Source organism: Heliangelus exortis, chromosome 19 (assembly GCF_036169615.1).
Source record: "Heliangelus exortis chromosome 19, bHelExo1.hap1, whole genome shotgun sequence".
NCBI classification, from domain to species: Eukaryota; Metazoa; Chordata; class Aves; order Apodiformes; family Trochilidae; genus Heliangelus; species Heliangelus exortis.
The window spans coordinates 4,791,708-4,815,783 of NC_092440.1; the positions used below are offsets into that span (position 1 = coordinate 4,791,708).

The following is a 24,076-nucleotide window of genomic DNA, read 5'->3' on the forward strand; positions in this document are numbered from 1 at the left end:
CCTGCTGCTCTAGAGAAATGGAAGCTGTTCCTAGATGTTAGCCATTACTTAGGGATATTTTGTGCACAGAAGCAAAGATTATTTTTAAAAGGACCCAGATTACATTAGTATACTGCACTTCTGGAAAAGAAGCAGGACTATTTACATACTTTTAATAAGATCAACAGCTTTTACTGACATGGAGTCTGGACATACAACCTGTATTACACTGCACTATGTGAGACTGACAAGTAATCCTGTTTTGCCTACAGCATTACATTCAGTGTCTAGAAATGGAATGTAGCCCTCAGATGTGAGGACACATCTCTCTGACCTGGACATGACTAGAACTGCTCCTTTCAGACTGCAAGTGTTGCAATGGCAGTTTGGTTTGTCTGCAAACAACAAGCAATTCACTGCTTCCAGTGGTCCAGGTCCTATGCTAGACCCAGCTGTTCTAGTTAAAGCCAGACATCTAACCTAAGTGTTGCAGTGCATTTTCCATTTTAACTTGCACTTTTCAACAGACCCTCTTTCATGATAAAAAAACCCCTAATCATTCTTTGCCTGGCTTCTTTTCCCATGTATACCACTAGAGGGTATTATATTGCAAAAAAAAACCAACAAAAACCCACCACCAAATAACCAAAAAACAAAAACAAAACAAAACAAAAAACCAAACAAGTTGATAAGCTAATTCTTTGATTACATAGGAGAGTATAAGACACTCATGAGTAATTATTAAGCTAAAGAAACATCTTGAGAAAATTAATGGTTTGGTTTTTTCCCCACTCTTGTATGCCTGAGGACTGCTTTTTAGAAAAGTGATCCATTTTTCCATTTATCCTTTTTTTTTTTTAGCCACTGGTATAATACCCCAAAGTTACATGAACTAAACCTAAGGGCAAGTATTGTGTATGATTCAATAAAACAGTATTGATTGGTTTTCCTCTCAAGAATTATTCTCCAGGAACTTAGCCTTCAAGAGTCCACTTAAACTTTGTGTTACCTTAAGAAAAACTTATGCAAGGTTTTAAAGCTGATTCCATTTTCTTAAATTTATAAATTCTCTTATCTCCTAAATATTTTAGTCTTGTATCTTGTAGTAAAAAGTCTTCATTTTGTACAGTGAGTCCTCAGAGACTGTACAGCACAAGACATTGTGGACAGATGGACAATGAACTAAGAAAGCTTTAAGTTCTTCTGGTCTGTAAGAGAACAGTCAACTCTTCCAGAACTAAGTAGTTCCATTACCAGCACTTTAAGTGTTGATACAATAGGAACTCCAGAAGAATAATAACTAGGTTTCTTGATAATCTATTTTCCTACTTCCTGCCAGTACAGAGGTAGAGCTACAAGCATGGCTAAATTCGTAATTAGTGGACTTGTATCCTGAAGTATTTCAGGCTTCTGCATTTGGAGAAGTGATTGTAATTGCTTCAGTTTTTGTTTCATAACTGCTTTCACTACTGTATTTCTTCTCCAGCTGTCTACCTCCAAATCCAACATATCCTTTCCCATTTCCTCATGGTTTAAATTAGGGTCATTAATTTTGCACTGGAAGCATACTCACTTATTTAAACAAATAAGGATTCTCATTCTATACTCTTGACAGAAATTTTACTTCTTACTTAGACACCAGGCACATGTACAATTCATTTGGCATTCAGCCCAACTGATGTGGTCAGAAGCTTCTGGAGAAAGGAAGGAGCAGCTGGGCACAGAGAAAGAGGGACAGGACCTTCTCAAGGGAATATTCTGCCAACAGTTTTTATTTCATCAGCAGCTGATGCACTTAAGGAGCTCCCCACCTCCTCAGTTGTGCTACAAATATTTGGTTGTGCTTTGAGGGTGGAAGCTGCCAGCAGGTAAGACAAAGACTGTAAATGTTATTTGTATGTAATAAAAAGGTAAAGTGATAGGTTTCTCTGTTATTCCTAAACCAAATGCAATTGTAGGGGCATAATACACCTGAGATGCCTGTCTGTAGCCTAGGAAGTTGAAGCCCAGTCTTATCAGATAACATGACAGAAATTACAGAAGAAAACACATTACCCTTCATAGTATATTGTAGCCTATCTACATGTGTTTAAAACTGACTCTCATTGACAGATAACAAGCAGTTAAACCAGGAATGGATCAGAGATATAGCTACCAACTAAGCTTCCCTAGCAATTGAAGAAAATTTTTTTGCATAAATGTGAATTTTCATATGGTACTATTCATCTATATGAGTCTACTGTTTTGCTATTATTGCTGTACATGAGTGAACAGCTGCTGTTTTCCACCCAGGAGATAACTACTTCAGCTGGCATAAGTGGTACATGTATCCAGGGCCTACTTTGGGATCCTTTTGTGTTAAGCAATGTTGAGACTTTCCTGGATGATTTTGTGCAAAGCAAAACAATGACACTGGATGAATCCTCCATTTCAGATGATCCAAACTCTGCTAGATGAGTACAGAGACACAGCCCTTATGTTCCAATTCAAACACTCCACTTGGCACTATTTGCCAATGTAGGAGGAAGAACAAAGGGGGGGAAGACCACATTCTGACAGAGCTTTCAGAAAAGGCAGAGCATGAAAGATAGCAAAGCTGGAATGAGACAGCACAACTGCTCAGTTAGCACTTGCAGTCATCTTAAACCTATTTCCCCATTTTAAACCACATTTATTTTTCAGTGCTGCTTCATTTCTCATTGCCAACCCCCAAAGCAAAGCAAAACAAAAAATCAAAAGCACAAATGGAACAGAGTCACAATACTGAACTAAACTCACTCTAGTTGCTAAGGTTTCTGGCACGTCTGAGAAACTCCAGCAGTCCCTTTGCCTCACCCTTGCCCCACACTGCAGGACACGCTGCCTGCCACCTCCCAAACCTGAGTCAGAGCAGGCAGAGGCCCGCGCTGCTCCTCTGAGCTCACCGAGCGCCAAACTCCCTCTAAAAATTCCAACGGCTCATCCCGCACCATGTGCCAAGTGCTTACCCAGCCCTTGCCCGTGAGGCTGCTGAGTCCTTTCCGGGGTTTCCTTCCTCTTCAGCAGCTGCACCACTATCTTCCCTCCTGCCTGTGCCCCGAGACAGACAGAGCTTTGACCCCGTTGTGTAGGAACAGGGCTGTAGAGACAGGAAACTGTCCCTTAGAGCACCTATTGAGTTACCTCGAGATCTGAGGAGATTGTCACAGCTGCTCCTTAAATAAATAAGCCAACTAATAACACCAGAAAGCCTCAGGGAAGGTGATCTCTGTCTCCAAGGCGCCCGCAGTCAGGGTGCTGTGGGGCACCCCACTGAGGGAGAGGTGGAGAGGTGAGGAAGGCCCGCGGCCGCCCGAGGCCGGGGCGGCGGGACCCCGGAGGGAAGCGCAGAGCGGCTGGGGTGCCGTGACAGGGCAGGGAAAGCCGGGCAGCCCTGAGGAGATGTGCTGAGGGAAAGACGGGGAGACATCGGCAGGTCCCCCTTCGCCGTCTTCAGCCCAAGAACTGAGGGAATTTTTGGACAGCAAACTGTGGAAAAGTGTGGCCACAGCACGTCAGGGAAGCGGTGTGTGAGGAGGAGGGCCCTACCACCCCTCAGGGGCTGCCGAAGGGGCGGGGGGCTCCCACTCTCACACCACGCCACGAGGGCCGTTCACCTTTCAGTCACCCCCGAAACTGCTGGGGCAGGTTTCAACGACTGCAGCCCGGGGAAACGGGGGAAAAGAAGCGGCCGCTCCCTCCCCTCCGAACGCGAGGACGCGGGCCCGGGCACGCAGCGCTCCCGCCGCGTCTCCCCGCGCTGCCCCCGCTCCTCCCCCGGCGGCGCGAGGCCGCCCCGCCTCGTTCCCCCCTCCCGCCGGTGCGAGCCGCCGGGCGCCTGCGCGGGGCGGTGTCTCCGGAGAGCTCCCTCCGCCCGGCGCCGCCGCCATTTTGGTGCTCGGCTCGGAGAGGGGAGGGAACCCATAGGAGAAAGCGGGAGCCCGGCGCTTCTGCCTCACCTGCCCCTTCCCCCCCCTCACGTCTGACTCCGGCACAGCAGCACCGTTGCGGGCTATCCTCGCCACCTTCACGGGCCGCCTGTCCTTGTCAGCCGCCGCTGCTCCTCGCCACCCGCCCAGCCGGGCCCTCCGCAGGCCTGAGAGAGAGGCGGGAAGGATGCCCTGCACACCCCGCCGCTGAGGGAGACTCGGGGGCCCTGACCGCCGCGTCTGGCCAGCCCTACCCCAGCCGCTCCTCTGTCCTTCGCCTCCCGAGGCGCGGAGCTTTCTTCTCCCTTGTCCCTCTTTCCCTGGGCTTGCGATCTGCTGGGCTGAGCTCTAGCCACTTCCTCCTAGCCCCCAGCCCGCTCCGCCTCCCAGGCCTCCTTGCCCGGGCCTCCCCTTCTCCGAGTCTCTTCCTCCGTCTGGGCCTTGGGGCTCTTCACCTTCCTTCCCCCCTGTCCCTTCCCCTTCCCCGCCCGGAGCCATGTCCTCCGCCGCTCGTTTCGATTCGTCGGACCGCTCCAGCTGGTACGTGGGCCCGGTGTCTCGGGCGGAGGCGCAGACGCGGTTGCAAGGGCAGCGGCATGGCATGTTCCTGGTGCGGGACTCGTCCACCTGCCCGGGGGACTACGTGCTCTCGGTGTCCGAGAACTCCCGGGTTTCCCACTACATCATTAACTCCTTGCCCAATCGCCGCTTTAAGATCGGCGACCAGGAGTTTGAGCACCTGCCCGCCCTGCTGGAATTCTACAAAATCCACTACCTGGACACCACTACCCTCATCGAGCCTGCGCCCAGGTGAGTGCCACCCTCCCCCCGCCCCACCCACTGCCATCTTTAGCTCCAGGTGGTGCAAGGAGGGGAGGGGTCTCAGTCCAGCCTAATAGCTCCAGGATCTTAACACTGAGTGTAGGGCTGTGCTACGCATAATTTGTTTGCGGCCCTCGTTTGAAGCTGTGTCTAATAGTGGTGCTTTTTAGTACCCTAGCTCTCAGTGCCCATATTGCTTTTTCAGTCAAATGATCCATATAATGCAGCCTGTCCGTGTGGTGTGTGTGTGTAGGCATGTGTAAAGGTACCCTGTGTACTGACTATAATTGCCTTGCAAGAGGGTGTGGTCTCTTTGTGTCAACTTATTCTTCTGGTATTGTCCTTCTGTTCCTAGGATGGTCGAGAAACTGGTTCACAAGTCTTCTCAGTGACTGCAGTACAGCCTCTGAGCTTAAATTGCTGTCTGTCCCTGCATCCACACTGATTACAATAGAACAGGCCTTTATGCGATTAGACTGCTTCATCCTGTTAAGTCAGCTTTAATACATTCTAGGACAACATTTCCCAAAATTCTACAGTGGCGTTTTTACCCCCCCAAAACTGTGAAACACTTCTCACAGTTTGATTATGGCTTTGTTCATCTATATCTGCATACTGCATGCACTGCACTAAATACTGTTCTAGAAGGATGGGAAAATGCAACTTGGCTATGAGCTCATTCTTTGTCCTGTTCCCAACATGGGACGCACCTAAAATTTGCATCAGTAAACTGCTTATCAGCAACTCTAGAACATATTCCTTTTTTTAAATTTATAAAGCCTTTCTCAGTATTTTATATTTCACAGCTCTTAGGCTTCCTGGATAGAACAAAGTGAAATAAAAGCTGGAAAGCTATTGACATTGAAAAAGGAAAATAAAATGGTTCAGTTTAAAATCTTACTGTGTTTTGCAGATTTGCAAGTTCTTAGAGGGAAGAATAACTTGAGTTTTGTAGTCACAATTTTAACTTGGCATAGCCCAGTTCTTAATCAGCAGTTTATCAGAGGTTGACAAGAAGAGCTTGTCAGGTTGAAAAACTCAGGTGGTCAAAAAAGTCTTCCTGTAAAGCTGTCAGGTGATGGGTGGGATGTGACAAAGAGCACTAGCTTCAGAATTCCTGAAGTTCCTGAGAAGTCTTCTGGGCAGTGATTGTGATATGGCTACAGAGATGGATAGGTGAAAAACAAACAAACAAAAAACTTTCACCATTGTAGGAACACTTCAGGGGAGCTGCCTGATGTTATGTGGACAGCTGGGAGGAAAAAGAAGCCTACACTGAAGCAATCTTTATGCTTATCTCAGTTCTCCTTAACCTGGATACAGTTGTGCTTTTCTGGAAGTAAAAACTTGTTCTTAGCCATTTCTGGCAATTACTTGACTTGGCTTTAAGATGCTTGAAAATTTAGCTAATTGCTCTTGGTATTTGTTAGGAATCTTGTGTGAAAAAAATCTGAGCCTTTTAATTCTACCTTATTTTGCAGGTTTTGATTACGTGTAGGATTTGGTTGTTCTCTCAGCATACACAGACAGATGGGACCTAACCAACTGTGAACTGACAACCTTTTTTATAATGCAACAAACAGGATCAACTAAGTGGTTTTCCTTAGCATGATTTTTGTTTTAAGCTCTTTTAGGAAAATCAGTGACAGGGTTCCAGAAAGAGACTTCCTGCTGTGAGAGGGAGCATTTCCAGATTATTTTTATTTAAATGTTTTTTGCTAAGAGACTAGATTTGGAATAGGAGTGGACAGGTGGCTTTCCAGAAGTGCTGCTGCTTATTATTGTTTTTCTGACATTTTCACTCAGGTGCTTGTGCTTTTGAAGGCTGTTGATTCTCTTAATTTCATGAAGTACAGTATGAAGAGGTGGTTTTCCTGGCAGAATTAGTTTGTTGTATGTAGCCATACAACACTTAGCTCTTGGGATATTTTAATCAAAGCAGACTGTTTTAAGCTCTCTGTTCTGTGTCATCCTTGCAGATGTCCCTGAGCCCTTGCTTATGCAGAGTGCCTGCTCTCTGAAGGGTTCCCCTCTCCCTATCCTGGCTTTGGCTGCTGTAGGGTGTCTTACAGCAGTGTCTATTTTTCTGCTTAGGGCTTCTCACATACCTTGCAAAAATCATAGGGATGCAACTAGCATTTTATTTAAAAAGTAGGAAAAGAGAACTGAAGTAGGCTAATGACATGCATTCTTGCTGTCATAGCTTAGGTAATAATTATTGCCATGACCTATATGTGTTAAGATTTCTGAGAGATGATTTTAATAATATGTATAAAGTTTATGGTGAAAATAAACTTCAGTGAAAATACACTCATTTGATGAGCAACCTTATCACTGATAATGAAGTGACTATTCGGTGGGTGATGGACAAAGTAATAAACATTTATGTGAATAAATTAAAGGTAATATTATGGTTCATAAGGTAAAGGATTATTTCTAGATAGTTAGCTTTCATTTCTTACTCCATTCTTACCAGTGGATGTGTTTCATCCTGTCTTTTATGAAGATGTCATTTTTTGGTTTCAAGATATTCAGATACACAATAAAGATAAGCACTCTGAAACTAACAATTTTTCTATTGTAGTATAACAGCCCTTTGAGATTTGAAGTTGTAGAAATAAGATTAGGAAGCTCAATTATTTATTTCCAGAAAAGAAGGAGGGAGTGTCATCTTCTAAAAACACAATCTGCCTGTCTCTTAAAGGAGTTTTTGGTATAAATGTGAGTAGCTGACCCCAAAATTCTAGGAGAATCCTATTACTCCTAAACCTGAATAATAGGATTCAGTTAGAAAGATGCTGTAGTACTGATCAGGAAGACAATATGGAACTTACAGCTTTTTGTTAGAAAACTAAGTTCTTATCATAGAATCATAGAATTGGCTGGGTTGGAAGGGACCTCAGAGATCATCAAGTCCAACCCTTGGATCATATCCACCTCTTGCTTTTTTTGTTCCCTTTTTCCACTATACTCCCTCAGGTCTAACATTTAGAGTTACTGAATTCTTTAGAAGCAGGTGCTGAAGTTAAAAATGTAGATGTGATGAACTGAAGAGGATTACTTAGCTTTCCAAGGGCCCCTCCATCCCAAGTCACCCAAATAATTTTGGTTTTATGCATAATGAGTCTTACAGCTTAAGCTATAGAACTAATTTTATTCTCCCTAAGATCCTCACAGGAATCCAGAACAGGTGGAAGATGATTTGCATTATTTCTCCAAATTTTCTGTGTCCATGACAGATTTTTCTTGGGTTTTTGGGGACACTGTTTGGGGCATTTAATTAATTACTTACAAGTGTGAATGCTTCACACTTGTGAAGCCAATACCTTTGTTACAAAGCTGATTAAGTAATTCTCCCCTAATTGGTGTTCCCACTGTAAACCAGGTACTTAACTTTGTTACGGGAAGTACAAAACAATCACTACTGCTTATACCAAATATTTTTTAAACTTAGGTATCCAAGCCCACCAATGGGATCTGGATCTGCTCCTGCTATGTCCACTGCAGAAGAAAATGTGGAATATGTTCGGACTCTCTATGACTTTCCTGGCAATGATGCTGAGGATCTTCCATTTAAAAAGGGTGAGATACTGGTAATCGTAGAGAAGCCAGAAGAACAGTGGTGGAGTGCCAGAAACAAAGATGGTCGGATTGGGATGATTCCTGTTCCTTATGTAGAAAAGCTAGTCAGATCTTCTCTTGGGAAGCATGGAAACAGGAATTCCAACAGTTATGGTATTCCAGAACCTGCCCATGCTTATGCTCAGCCTCAGACCGCAAGCCCCCTTCCCTCAGTACCCAATACACCTGGAGCAGTGATCAATCCTCTGCCATCACCACAGAACGGACCAGTCTATGCCAAAGCTATCCAAAAGAGAGTACCCTGTGCTTATGACAAGACTGCGTTGGCATTAGAGGTAAGGTTTTTCCTCTCAAATAGTCATTTTTAATTGTTTTGTGAACAAAGAAATTAAAAATTGTTAATGGCAAAGATGCTGCGGATGACTTCACATGGAGTCTTGCTTATCTAAGTCAAGGGATGTAGTTACATAAGCTAATTTTGAAGAAAGATCTACAAAAATTGCTTCACCTATACCACTTCTGTGAGAAAAGTAACCAAGTTACTTCAGGATCCATATTTACACTCTCTTCTTGCCAGTGCAAATATTACAAGGGTAGCAGCGTGTATACATCCCACTGTGGAAGTACTAGCAAGAAGATGACTTTGCTTCTCCAAAATCTCAGGGAGGGAAAATGTTGTTTCATTACTCATTGCATTATTCCAAGTTCAGAACTGGCAGTTGAATCCTTAGAGAAAGGTAAGGATTGCTGAAAAAATCCTTCTGATCCTCAGCTATAGCATGAGATGCACTCATGTGTCTGGTGCAGAAGTACTCCAGTGCCTTTTACTTTGATTTTTATAAGTGGAATTTGAGAAACCTTAAGAGCTAAGCTGGGGATGAGGGATGAAAGGCTATAGTGTAGTAGTCTCTAAATTTGTGTTGAGCCCTGGGTAAGTTCCTGTTTTGTCAAAGCATTTTAATTGTATTAGGGATGTCTTTAAGACTTTAGAGCTTTATTCTTTGAATGGTAAAAAAATTCATGTTACAATCCTAGTCTGACTGGCATAAGATATGGGTTAGGAAAAGTTTTTAAAGCTATACTCTGAACACTGAGACTGTGACTTTTCCACTTTGATTACACTGAAGGCTGCTAACACACAGCTCAAAAATGTCCTATCTGGAAAAAAGTGCTCACCCATGAAATTTGAGTGTGCTACAATACTTCAAGGAGAAAGCAAGGAAACAAGCAAAGGAAGTAACAGAATTTTAGCAAGTAAAATAATAGCGATTTAAAAAATACTTTTGAACTTTTGCTTTTACTCAATTACTTTGCAAGTTAAAGTTGGTACCTATATATAGCTTTTGTGTGAGATTTGAAAAGTTTTATTTGTGACTTCCAGTTTCATAGTAGTTGCTCATAGTATTGGGATAATATTTTTCCTGCTATACTTGTAAAACCTCTACAGGTGTTTACTCTTACAGGATTAAAAATTAAATATGCATTACTGGATTTTCTTTGAGTCTTATGAAACCTAGCAGCTTGTTACTTATGAACAGTGTGTGAACATTATCATAGAGCAAGGTGAAATTCTCTGCCAGCTGCACTGCACATAAGATTCCTGCCAGAACTACTCATGCTTCTGAAAACAAAGCAAGGCAAATGATTTTGTTGTGTTACCAATGTGTCCCAGAAATGCTTCAGGGTAGCAGAACCACTTGGAAGGATGTCCTTCAAACAGATTTTTTTTTTGAACTTGCTTTTTATTGACCTAGTTAGTCCCTCCATTTTCACTACTCTGGTATACCAGTAGTATTAATTCTCTAACCAACATGTAGATTTAAATTGCTGAAGTTTTGTGTGAGAGATTCTTCTCTTCCACTGAATTCTGATCACTTGTTGCCTCATGTCTTTGTCTTCCACCACTGTCATATTTTGCCTTTCTATGTAGTCCCATTTTCTTTGCAAGTGCTTCTCAGCCAAGCCACACTGTGGCTTCTCAAGAGGCTTCAGAAGCAGAATTCTGGGAACTGATCTACATTTTCATTAAAATCAGTGATTGCAGCTTCCTCATATCCATCTATGCATAGGGAACTTTAGCAACCACATTAGAGTAATTCTTTTTTTTGTCATGTGTTCTACTAAAAAAAAAAGTCCAACTACTTTTCATTATCTTCCTTTGGATTTCCCAACACCTGTGGAGGTCTGATGATGTATTTAATCCCAACCTTGTCAGGACTCTACATGTCACTAAATAATCTGGACCATTTGAAACTTTTGGTGCTCTTAAAAACCAGAAGTACCTGGTGGTATGAAAAGAACAGGTCATGGTAATGTTCTGGAGAAGAAAGTTAGCCATATTCTTTCAAAATAATGGTGTTTGATAATGACTGATAATGTGAGAGCAAAATATCTATTTGCTGGCTCTAGCTTTGTGTTGTCAGCACACAAACAGTACTTAAAAGGAAGAGAATACCATCTGGAGTAAATAAAGCTATTGCATAGTAATCTGCTTGACTTCCTTTTAAGTGAAAGGATGTCATTCTCCTGTTTAGCTTGAAAAGGGGAGAAGCTTTCTGCTTGCAAGTCCAGTGTTTCTATTGCATGCTGTTGTTTACATAAGCTGTCAGAAGTTTTGTTTAGAAGATTCATAGTCTGTTACAGAGAAGTTTGTTTTGTAAAGAAGGTGTAATGTTGTTCAAAAAAACATTTCACATGAAAAACATAACTTGTAAAACAAGTGAATATTCCACTGAAAATCTGAAACAAGATCTGTTTGTTTGGGTGATGATGGAGTATTCAGCTTCTAAACATTATTTTTAAGTGTGACAGTTTAAGGGCAACTACAGTGCTGCTCCTGTAAGGGTTCTAGAGTTAGTGCATTTTTTATAAGGCAGCTGGGACCTTGCTGGGCTGAAGATGTCTAAACGTTGACTTGGTGTCACTACATTATATGTTCTACTTCTATTCACCAAAATTAAAAATTGAATAGTAACCTGTTGATAGGCTAAAAAAAAAATTAAGTATTGCTACTATCTCAAAGTGTTTGGCTGGTATACATGTAATTTTGGGCATAATTTTGACCATCTCCCTGCACCAGTGAACAGTTAGTAAACCCTGTGATAAATTAGATGTATTTCTAAGATTTCTAATATACTGTTATCCATTTAGTTAGTTACCCTGGCAGTTCAGATATGATGTTTTTAATGAAATGAGTGAATCCTGCAGTTTCTCACTGCAACTAACTTTTAAGTGTTTGTAGTATTTTCCTGGATACTGCATAAGAAAACACAAAAACTCCAACCAAACCACAAAGCCTCAGCCACCCAGATCTGTTTCTCTACTTGTGTGCTTCTAGCCAAGAAGCAATTTCCTTCCTTTCTGGGGCTCTAGAGGAAGGAATATAAAGGACAAGGATACAGCATCCTGTATTTACTGGGACTAGAACTCTTACCTGCATTACAGGGCTTCGTACTGCTGCTCTTCAATCCTCCTTTTCTTTGGGAAAACTAGGTGGGTAATCCTGTGTTCTAAGATTATAGAGGATAGCACTTTAGAGATGATGAATTTTGTAAGAGCAGAGATTCTTTGGCACTGTAACTGTGGTACAGAGCAGTGAAAAAAAAGTTTCTCAGCATTTAGTACTCTGTAGCTGTGTAGCCAGCCTGTAAAAGTGCCAGGGAAGCCTTGTTCTAAACTGACATCTGTGCTAAGACCTGAGCTGTTTTACCTTAAAGAAGCTGAGCTCTTGGTAGTTGGGTACTTCTTGTTTGGGTCTGAAGTAGTTAATTGATTGCTAACTTCTACACAACAAAGTTCTTTGTGTCAGCATAGGCAGCTGATAAACTAAAGGATAATTCCCTTAAAAATTAGTGAGCTGTTTAAAGGTTGATTAAGGACATGAACAACTAATTCCAAAATCACTTCTAGAGTGGAATTAAATGGTGTAATGAGCCAGGAGATGGACAGTGAGCAGCAGCCACTAGACTTATGTTGCCATGTGTTGAAAAAAATTGTTCTTAAATATATTGCAAACACTGTAGTAAGTGTCATAGACCATTTTGAAGGCAGTAGCAGTCCAAGAGTTCATCTCCAGACTTAACACAATTCTTACAGAATCTGAAGATTGTTTCTTTTAAAACAAGAGCCTCACAGTATATTTAAAGTTTTAATACCAATTACAGCTTTTTTTAGACCTCTGCCAGCATTATAGTAATAATTAGTTTATCTGTTAATGATGTATCAGACATACTCCTGTATGTTTACTAGTAGAGTTAACCAGAGACTGAAATGTTTTGGCAAAATAAATATCCATACACCATAATTATATAACTGACTTACACTATTTCTCTTGAGCTTGTCACAATTAGGTTACAGTTAACTTTTTTCCTCTTCAAAGGGAAGTTTTGACAAGTAGGCCAAAATGTGCTAGTAGTAGAACTTTCTTAATTAGGAAATTAGGCTATTTCTTTCACTAGACTGCAAGCATTGTGCTTAAGCCAAGGAATCTTAATATTGCTGGGTTAAACATAACATTAAAATGGATCTAACCCACAAGGTCTATGTTTTAAGCAAAAATATTGAGCCTATACTTGTGTAGCATGAAGTGTTGATCAGGAAGCTTTTGTTCTGTTAACTATGGAATTGAAGGTGACCCTGGCAGCAGGATCCCTCTGTGCTGATATGCACCAACTTTTCAGTATGCTACCTTTAAAAATACAACTGAGAGCAACTTCAGAGATTTGTGTGCAATCCTCATCTTTGTCACTGCCATTTCCAGCCAAGAGTTACTGATGGTTCTCATCTTGATAGTACTCAGGGCCTCATGATTTAAATATATTCATTCTTGGAATTGTTTGCAGAGTTTGTTTCCAGATGAAACTGAAAGCTACTGGATAACCTAAGACAAGATCCTGGGCTCCAGTGAGAATCAGCATGGCTCAAGAATGATGGTCTGTGGTAGTTCTGAGCTCTCCAAATTAAAGGCACAATTAAGGCACATCATGAGAGCTGGCCACCATCCTTTAGTGAAAAGCAGCATTTATCTGTGGTGCTGCAGCCCCAACTCTGGCAGTTACCCTTGCTGTATTTGAAGTGCAAACTTCTACTGTTTTACTCTGTTCCTGGATGAGGCTTCATTAATTTCTCCAGAAATTAGGACTTCAGCACTTCTCTGCTGCCCTTTGACCTGTTTTAATGTCTCAAGAATGAGAAGGTCTTTTCTCTGAACTACACAATTCTCTCCTTTGGGTATCAACTATTATTCTTCTGGCATACAGCATCAGAAGTGAAGGGTTAATTAAGCTGTGCTTTCAGCCTGTTGGTTTCTTGAATCTTCCAATCCATGAAGCACCAGCTATTTCAGTGTCACTTTGTCCTGTTTGCAGTACAACTCAGCTGTGCCTCTTTTGTGTAGGTCATCTTTATACCTTTTAGGACAATTGGATATCAAGTAATTTCTCAGATTCTTGTTTATTCTTCTTCAGAAGAGGCAGCTGCCATGTACAATTGTTTAGGTTTTGGTGTTACCAAAGAAGGTGAGTTGTGACACTAAGTAGGATAACAACTGAGATTCAACATTACAAAAATTCCAGAGAGCAATGTGATTTCAAAAGCTATCGACCCAATGGGCTAAAATTGTGATGTTTAATGCAAATTTTATCTCCTTAAACTTATATTAGAGTACTCTATCAGCCATAGAACTATTAACATACAATTACTGGAGTATCTGCAAAATATGTTGAATTGGTTGAGTGTGTGACCAAACTGGCAAACTGGCAGAAACTTTTTGCAGTGTATGAATCAGCTTTAAATGGAAGACAGGTGTGGAAGAGTCTAGAGTGAATGAAGCAACCTTTCTGACTGGCATGTTCCACAGCTTGTGTTGCCCCAGGGCTTCAAATTCATGCTCTAACAGGGACATAAGGAAAGGATGCAATCTGAAATAGCATCTTGGATACATTTTGATTTTTATCATTTGGGTGGAACCAAATAGCTGCATTTCTGCAGTATTACTCATTGCAGCAGTTGATACTTCCATCTAGTGACACCAACATAATTTAAAAGTGAATTAACTTATCTGAGAGGTGCTGAGACTAAGGAAGCATTATTCTAATTTATAGATAAGGGCCATGAGTTGTCCAGAGTCATACAGGAAGTTTGTGGCAGAGATGAGAATAGAACCAGGTCTCCTGACTCAGTCCTGTGCCTAATCATAAGACAATCCTTCTGACTGGCTTAAAATGTTCCCTGAAAAAAATAGTGGATTAAACAGTTTTAGTGGGAGATCGCACCTCACCTGACTATTATAGATGCTTTAAAAAGCCCTTACCAAATAGTGCTTTTAGTTAGTACTGTGGGAAGAAATACATAGACTGCTTGACCAGGTTCTTCTAGACACTGTCAAAACAGAGGTTTTAATGCAAGATGAATTATTCTATCATGACATCAAGGTTCCTTCTCCAAAAACCTTGTTCAAACATGCTGTTTCATTTAACCTTCCCAAGGGAACTGCATTTTTAAAGAAGAATATAGCACATGAGGATATTCAGAAGCTTTCATTATGAGCTCATATTATGAGATTTTTTTAAGAAATGTTATTATAAATCAACTTACTACTGCAGTGGGTCTTGGGAAAATTGGAATATTTTTGGTAGCTTTGGCACCAAGCACTCTTTAATGGCAGATACTGATTTGTAGCAATTTTGCCCACCCAGCCCTCTAAAGAACATTTCACATTGTTAATCCACGTGGCAATTTATTGCAATGTAATAGACTCATTGTAATTTTTTTTTTCCACTCAGCTGAAGCAAGAGTTCAAAAACCTATTTATGTTTTAGAAATAATTCAAACTGACAGATATCTTTTTCTAGAGCTTCAGAATTAATAGTGGCTTGACCTCTGCAGCATGTAAGCAAAAATAAATTGTCAGACTCTCAGAAAATTCAAGTCCATGGTTTTGATCCAGAGTGCTAAGGAGTACTATTTGTCTTCCATGAAAAAAAGTTAAAGCATTTGAGACTGGACTGGTTTTATGCTTAGGTTTTAACTACAGCAACATTGGCAGAGTCTTCTTGACTTTGGGCCTAAAACTTGGAACTTAGACCCATCTTCAAGGGTTATTTAAATCTAGCAAAATAACACTGAATATTTATAGATGTTATCAGCCTATTGCTAAAGAGGCATTTGTTAAGTTCCTGTTTATGTCATCTTGTTACTATTTAAAGCATTCTCTAGCCTTTCTAGTCAGTGAAAAGTCTGACAAATTGTGCTTTTTAGCAAAGGCACAATTGAAGCATGCTGCCAGTAGTGGGGAAGAGATGAAAACCACTCAAATTAATGAAATGAATGCTCTAAGTATGTGCTAACTTTTGGGCAGTTTATGAACTACTTAACAGTATGTATGCTATATACTTAATAGTATATGACTGTCATGGAGTTTGTTATAGTATCTTAAATCTTGCTTCATGGTTCTTGCTTGAGTGATCTTAAAAAAAAAAAAGTCTATTGAAGGAATAGCAAGTGGTTTAAACAGGCTTCAGATCATCTAGTGACATGCACACTATGTTGTAAACTCAGGGCTTCTTCCTTCAACAGAAAATACCTGGCTCTTACCTGAACAGCTTTAATCTAAGGCCCTTAGCCAAGCTCCTTAAACTGGCTCCATCAGTTCTAAATTTTAATACAATTTAGATAATGTAGACAAGTTGTTATACATACTTTACCAGGACTAAAATCTAGGTTTTCTTTAGGATCAAAGCTAGTTGCCTTTGGGTTGCACAGGAGTAGCTTGAGAAGCTGAGGCTACAAAATGCCTGGATCTAGTTTGGGAAAGAAACTTATGGGCTGTTGGCCACGGGTCACTGGCAGGTTCTTCTTTTTGTGAGATTAGTCATTAGCTGCTAATGTCACTTTTCTACTGTTTACTGTAGTTACCACACAGAGTAAATTAAGTAAACAGGAAGGGAGGTGTAAAGTTAGAGAACTGCTGCAACAGACCACAGGTTCAGCTATCCTGAAGCATTTAAGGGAGAAGTAACTATTGACTCTTAAACACTGTTTATCAAATAGGATATTTTACTTTGTAAATTACCCTAATCCAAGTTAACTACAGGCACTGAACAAGAGTGTCACTTCTCATCTGGGCTGATTCTTGCTGGATCCTAGTTTAGCTTTTCTCATCTTTCACCATATACAGTTAAGAGATAAGAGTTAAGGTAGGAAAGGCTGGATGTGTCATTGTTCCTGTTTAAAATTCTTTGGCAAGAAGAAGTGACAAAAAAAAAAAAAAAAAAAAAAAAGCTAGGATCTGTACATCTAATACTTAAAAAAAATTTTTTTTGAGATTGCATTTATCTATTTCAGAAGTATACCATTTTTTTAGAAACTACAGAATCTTCTTAAACTGTGAACTTGAAGTAATGGTTTCTCTGCCTTAGGAGTTTGTTTGAAAAACTAAATTTCCTATGAAACAAGGAAGGTGATGCTCAAACAAGAGTGTGCCATTTTCAAGGAAGGTTGCATCTCGTTGCTGGTGGTAGCTTTAGTGATGTTGTTTTATATCTAAGCTAAATATATTGCTGCATGAAGTTAAAAGCTTTCCTATTAAAAAGTTTACTAATTTGTCTGAATACATAAATACACATGTAGTTAAGACCCTAAAAAAGAGTGCAGACTATAATCTTACATTTAACAGCAAAATGCTGATGTTTCATTTATTCTAAAGTTAGTTTTCTTTTCAGCTGAACCTCATGCCAAGGAGAGGGTGGGGTTTTTTTTTCTCCCTACGATGGGGCTGTATTTATTGTTCCTCTTAATTTGATTTGTGTTTGTATCAGATGTGAGATTCCCATCTGTGATCACTTTTTTTTCCTTAATTATGCAGGTTGGAGACATTGTGAAGGTTACAAGGATGAACATAAACGGTCAGTGGGAAGGAGAAGTCAATGGTCGGAAAGGTCTCTTCCCGTTCACACACGTCAAAATATTTGACCCTCAAAACCCAGATGAGAACGAATGATTCCCTCTGCCCAATTTACACTGCTGCTTCATTTTCCTGGCTCTCATTAGCATTGTTTGAGGTGGGGTGATGACTTAATGGCACATTGCTAGCATTGCCCATTTCCCAGCTTGCTGCAGTTTGACGGTTCTTTTAATATACATTTGGAGTACATGTGAATGAAGTCACTGCCTGACATTCATACCATAGTTGCATCATCCAGAATTTAGTTTCACTTTTAAAACTCTACTGGGCCTTAAGCTGGAGAAGACTGAACCAGTATATAGCAGAGAAGTATGAGAAGAAAACCTTCCCTATTGAGACTTCCGCAGACTTTTTCTGGCTTGCTCAGTAGGAAGAGCCCAATCTTAGATCAAACGTGCAACTTGTGCATTACTGTCCAACAAAAAGCAACAACAAAAATGCAATTTTAGGACTGAAGACGACTTAGTTTTAAGCAAACCTGTCCTAAGGTAGTACATTTAAAATGATGGTCTCTTAGAGGACAATAATTGAAGCTTATGTATGCTAAGCAGTTGTATTAGAAGCTGCTCTTTTCTGTTAACTCTTAAGCTTGTTGTTGACCTTCCTGAAACAGTGTGTGTTGAATGCAAATAACCATTGACTGAGCTGTATTGAAGCTGAGGTTTTTATTTATAAGGAAACTTAGGAGGGGTTGATACTTGTAACCTGTTTTTGACATTCTTAATGCATTTCTGTTGATTTTTGCGAGCACTAACTGTAGAAAGTGAGATTTAAAGGAAAACACTTTGGCCTGGTCTACAAACAGCTCTCCTGCAGTTTTGGAAGCGTAGCTTTACTAGTGCAGAAATGCTTGTCACCAAGCTGTCACTTGGGAGACACACTGATCACATTGCTGTGGTGTGGAGAGGCAAGAGAGGAGTGAGACAGAAGAACTCGGTAAATACTGATAAAATCCTCTTATTTAAACATACACCTTTTACACCCATTTCTCTGCAGGCCCCCTTATCTCTCCAAGGTTTCCCACCTATGCCAGCCCCAGCTCCTTTTCAAACACAGTACCTTTTCTCAAGGGTGTCTCCATGTTGCTGTGTTTCTTTTTCCAGAGCTGCTTTCATCTTCTTTTCCCCCCTTCCTCTTTTTCCTTGCTTGCATCCCAAGCCCTCTGCATGCTGCCATCTTTTTTTAACCCTTCCAAATGAGTTGGCTCTGGTTTATATATGCCCCAGATCCCTCCCCTTCCCAGCATCCTCTAGAAAATGGTTAATTGGAGTCAGCTGCCCGGGTTTCCCCATGTGATAAATTACTGCTCAGGCTGGAGGAGGCCACAGAGGTGTCTGTTAGCAGGAGAGCTTCTTTCCCTTTTTCTGTACATAAGCCAGACTGCTGTAGTTGTACTTACAGTAGGGAGCTGTATGGCTGCAGCTAAGTACAATTCATGCCATGCAGGTTAAGTTCTTAGCCTGTGTACAGGATATGAAAGCCTGGGTACAGTGGTGTCCCATGCTGCTGCCTTTAAATGTGTTTTGTAAGTGAACTGGAATGCTTTTTTTACAAATAATGGAACACTGAATCAATGGATTACGTGGCTGCAGAGACTACAACTTCCAAACCTCCCCTTTCAAACAGCCTGGTTAAAGACAAACGTCTGTTTTGGAAGCTGACAGGAAAGCAGCAGCCCCCATTTTTCAACTTTGAAGGCTGTCACTTGTAGCAAAGTGAGAAAATTGAGACACCTGCAGAATCTCACCAGTTCTTATAAATGTCAAATCATGTAAAAGTTGTTGTCTTAAGTTCCAGCATGTTTTCTTGTTCATTTGTGTTGCTTAATCCTAATAAAAACGCATTTTCTTAGCTCATGTGAAAGTGCCAGGAGATCCTTAGTTGGAAGGCACTGGAGAAATGCAAAAATTACATTTGCAACAAGACATTCTCAATGCTGGGGTTTTTAAAGAAGTCTCTCTGTTCATCTATTAGCTATTTTCTGTAGTATTGATCAAGTGGCTGACAGTATAGATGTTCTTGTAGAGCATTTTACTACCAAATTAACTGTGAAGTAGAGTAGCATTGACTGAAGTGTTTGGTGCTGTGAGAGTAATTCTTGACAATAGGCATTGACATTTTTGTCTTGCAAAGAAAAGCTATGCAGCTCTCTTAACTGAAGAAGGTCATGCTTTTTCTGTGCCCCAACTGTACCCGTAAGTTTACCACAGAGATTGTACTACTGAAAGTCATCTTTTGAATATAAAAACTGCACTAAACTCAGTCTGCTGTAGAGAATCTTGTTTCAGACCTGACCTACTTACAGGCACCTCTTCAGAAGACTGATTGTAAAATTCTTCCTTTGCATGGTAAATAAATACTGTGAGATTTGAGACCCAGAACACAACTTTTAAGCTGTTCTGTTTTGTTTTTCACTGAAATAAATGTCTTGACTCATCCCCTCATTGAATAAGGTATACACTTGGAACACAAGCAGTGTCTTAGGTTTAATTATGTTCTGGTACTGCAGAAAAGCAAAATGTTTTACCTTCAAAACTATGCAAAGTTTGTGTGTAGTGGCATCTGATGCAAAGACAAGAATTTTTCAATTTCTGTGAACCTGGTTTTAGGCCACAGATGGGCAGAGTTTCTCTGAGTAGCAGCGGTGTGGTTCAGGTATGTTCAGTGTTGTTTAAATGTAGCATATGCTGACCAGCCCAAGCTGATTGTAACCTTGCTTCAAAATGTGTCTTTGCTGTTTTACAAGGAGACAACTATTTTCATATAAAGACTGCATCTGATCAGTCGGTGTTTCTCTTTGAAGGACTCTGGATTTGCAGTCACTTGTTGCTTGCTTACCTGTGTGCTGTCTGTTGCTTTATGAAGCCTCCTAAATCCAAGTGATAACCTCCCCGTGTGACTTGAAGCCTGCAAGTGGTGGCTTCAACCTATGCACCATTAAAGTTGTTCTTGCTTTTGAGCTGGGAGCTGGTTTAATTACCTGGTGCCACCAGAGTTACCCATCACGAAAGGCTCTGTGACTTCCTCCTGCTGTGTACACGTGTGTACAGACATTGAAGCCTCTGACCAGTCTGAAAGTTGAAATGAAAACTGTTTTAATCAGTGTCCATCACTGGATAAGCGCTAATTTAATTCATGATTGTTTACAAATTGGGAAAGAATAAACAAAAGGGAATATCCTGTTTGGGTTGAGGCTCTGAAGAGCCTGAGCGTTATTTTTGTAAAGGGAAAAGAGCATTCTTTGTGCCATTTCATGTGCCTGTAAAGTAATTTTTTTATATTGTATTAACATCCTGGGAACGAATGGGCTGCCTTTGTTTTCTAGTCTAGTCAAGTTTTCAAGCATTTTCCTCAAAACCTGCATTTGAAAGTGAGACCTGCCTAAAAGACTGCCTTTTGGGACCAGTGGAAGCATTCTTGTATAGTTGTCATTTTCTGTTTACTTGTGTTAAATGGAAGTGTGTTTTGGGACAAGGATACAATTATTGCAGTGGGAAAGGTGGCCTTGTATTTGAGACAGTCATCACTGTGTAAACTTAAAAACACAATATGTAATTTAAAGACCATGATCTTCAGGCAATAATATTAAGTGTAAGCTTTTAAAGTTTTATTTTGGGGGATCATAGCTTGTTTTATTTTTTGTGCTATGAGATTAACAGTATTAAATGAATTATATTCTTAGAATATATGGAGTGTCTTTTATTAAGATTAGTGCCTTTTTAATTTCTTACTCCACGTATTTCATAGAACTGGTCCCAGCATCAAGCCACTGTTTTTTTTTCCCCAGTGCCCTGTTTGTACAGTCTAAATAAAACTTGACTTACAGTATTATTTGTTGTCTTTAGTCTTAAAACCTTGATAAGATGAGCAGAGCATTTAAGTCCTGACTGTCATTATGCTGCTCTGTTTTGGGGGTGACTGAGGCTGCCAACCCAAGTTTTCCAGAATCAAAGGAAGAATTAAGCAGGAGAAAATGCTGTTGCCAGGCTGAACTGTACTCTCTTATTTCATCCTTGTGCCTCTTCTCAGACCTCACTGCAGTGCTCTGGGGGTTCACCTGAAAAAGACTCATCTCTGGTTATACAGATTATTGCTGTCTCCTCCACCCCCACACCCCACACTCTGGTGCTCTGCCTGTCACTGTATTTAATGCTGCTCTTTTGCTGAGGCTTTCAAAGGTCTCTGTAGAAATCATGGACAGAAACCTTTTACTGTGATGTCCTTGACTCTGCTTGTAAGACTGGCTGGTTTATGCGTATGGTTTGAATTTACCTGGTTATTGGTTGAGTAAATAAGGTGTAACCTGCACGTGTACTGGGAAGTGGAAGGACTGGAGTTCTCACCACTGTGGGAAGGTGTCAGTACAATCCATTTATAATACCTGCTTCTGCAAGTCAAAATGAGGAGGTCGTCTTCTGCCTTTTAACAGTCAATCCAGATCAAAAATAGCACTAAATAGAACTTAATATTTTTTTTTTTTTTTAAGATTTGGTATCATTCAGTTAAATTATTAATAGTGTGTTGAAACTTGAGATGATCTCATGAAGGAGGAAAACTTCAGAGGACCGTCAGATCCAACTGCTGCACAGAAGTCTGAAAGCTTGTGTTGTTTCCCCCTGGACTCTCTAGGTATGTTCACAATCAAGTGTTTGTCATCTCTGGACTACAGATTTCCCTGTGATGTGAATAAACATTCATAGCCAACTCTGCATAGTGTCTTACCATAACTACTCACACCTGGCAAGTTATATTTCAGAGAAAGCATCAGTATTTCAGACACTCCAGCAAGAACAGGTAACGTGTGTGCAGTAGGCCTGATAACCCATTAGGTTATTACCCATTATGTGCAGGATAACTGGGACAAGCTGGGTTTACCAGTTTGTCACCCTCATTTAATTTAAAGCTTTTATTGCTAAACAAATACAACAACAAACACCCCCTTTAGATTCACCAGAGGGGTGCCTGCTTGAGCTCATACCAGTAGGAAATACACCTAAATACACTCAAATAAAATGCTGCCACAGCAAAAGAAAGTTTTCTTGTAATTTTTTACATGGATTACTGCTTTTAGGAAAGGTCCTCAGGTTTGCATTCACCAGCAAGGATGGCTCACCTTGGAGTGGCCGTAGCAGTTTCTGTCCCTTAGTGTCCCCTCTGCCTTTTTTTAGAGGGCAGATCAGCTGCTCTCGTGGCAGCTGTTGAACCACAAGTCACCGCTCAGCAGGGTAAGGTAAAGCAGTTCCAATTTCAGGTTACCTAAATACCCCGAGCTGCAAATTGTGACAGTCACTGAGGAAACAGCTGAGCCCTCCTGCAGGACTGCGAGTCCGAGAGGGACAGGCAGGCAGCAGGGAAAGAAACCACCACAGCTGTCCCAAAGTGAGCCTCCTGCTCTGAAATCTGAGCCCTAGGAGCTTGTCTAAGCCAAGCTTGCACCACTTGTAACTCTTAACACAGACTGCTGGGTGCCCACCTTGAGTCAGGTCATCCCTGTGCCGTGCCAGCTCAACCACAGGAGCAGCCTGGGAACCTGGTGCACACTTGTGACTTGGACCCATCTCCACTTCCAGGGGCTCCTAGTCTAGACTGGCACGACCCTCAGGAGCTCAAAGCTGAACCCTGCAGACCCTCCTGTGGTACCCAGAGCCTCACCTGTGGGTGATGCCATCTCCTGCTTCTGAGGCAGACGGGGGGGGGGGGGGGGGGGGGGGAGGGGCGAGAAATGACGGGGAATTAAGGCAGCACTCTCCTCAGATAACCTTCCCAGCACCTGCTTGCTTCATTCCAAGCATTTTGTAACCAGAACCCTCCCTGCACGAGTTATTAGTTTAACTCGCCGCTGGCACACCAGACAATTGGGATAAGAGCTAAATCTGGGGTCTCCACAGGGAACCGGCTCCTGCTTTGTACGTCCTGGATGGTCCAACAAGGGCAGCTGAAAGTCAGCCCTGAAAAGCCCTCCACTTGTAGTCTTGCACTTGGTCCAGAAATTAAGCATTAAAGCACAAGAGAACACATGGGTACTGGGGACTGTTAAGGCCCCTCACTGTACTGTTTCACTGTCTGCCCTACCCAATAATCCTCTCCAGACCCTGGGGCAAGAAGAGCTCCTGCTCGCATGTTAAGAGGTCGGAGGGCAGCACTGGATGTGCTGCTCTGCCTCCCCTCCCCTCCCCCTGCTGCCCTGGCACTGGACTCAGAGGAGAGGAGGCTGTTTTGCAAAGACAGAAGGGACTGACATAAGTGAACAACAGGAGCTGGTTTGAAAATCTTGGCACTCAACTCCTGCTAAGCCCACCACTGCTCTGCAGCCAAGTGGGGCAACAAGACCCCCAGGGGATGCTCCTGACACAGGAAGTGACAAACCCAGCCAGGTCTTTGAGCTCATTGTCACTGTCCTTGTCATTAAAAACATTAAAATCAAACGTTTAATTACTGTGAAGTAATGGCCCCATGTATTTCTAGGCTCTAATCCTATGGTTTTTTAATACTAATTTGATCTCGATTACAAGGTAGTTCAAGAGACTCTCACTGGGACTTCTACATGCTGAATCCATTTCTGTAATCATGGACTGTCTCTTTGTGCCCTCATCTTGTGACCAGTGACATCATTAAGCCACTGACCTTGAAGAGAAGCAGCTTTTCTCTTTCTAGGTATCACAGCTGGTGATCTGGCTCCAAATCTGCTGCAATGATGGATACACAGAGCACTGGGCTGGCTTCCTGCTGAGCATCCAGCCTAATGCACTGCCTGGCACAAAGGAAATGTAATTCATCAGACTTG

The 24,076-nt window shown here is 41.5% G+C and overlaps 1 protein-coding gene and 1 long non-coding RNA gene across 4 annotated transcripts in view; one reads left to right on the forward strand and one right to left on the reverse strand.

Annotated features, from left to right (window-relative positions):
- The window catches only part of LOC139805181 (uncharacterized), an 18,152-nt gene extending 14,402 nt beyond the window's left edge, over positions 1 to 3,750 (reverse strand). The window contains exons 1-2 of one of the 3 annotated variants that reach the window (XR_011729722.1): positions 3,615 to 3,750; positions 2,967 to 3,048 (exon numbers count right to left, since the gene is read on the reverse strand). This is a non-coding gene — a long non-coding RNA (uncharacterized lncRNA). Of the gene's footprint in view, positions 1 to 2,966; positions 3,527 to 3,614 lie in introns of those variants that run through there. The other 2 variants (XR_011729721.1, XR_011729723.1) reach the window with 2 other exon arrangements.
- A 56-nt stretch (positions 3,751 to 3,806) lies between these two features.
- Positions 3,807 to 21,996, forward strand: CRKL (CRK like proto-oncogene, adaptor protein). Its single transcript, XM_071763296.1, has 3 exons — positions 3,807 to 4,736; positions 8,203 to 8,665; positions 17,194 to 21,996. The coding sequence occupies exons 1-3, from the start codon at positions 4,423 to 4,425 to the stop codon at positions 17,326 to 17,328; spliced, it is 912 nt and encodes a 303-aa protein (XP_071619397.1). The 5' UTR covers positions 3,807 to 4,422; the 3' UTR covers positions 17,329 to 21,996.
- Positions 21,997 to 24,076: the final 2,080 nt, after the last annotated feature.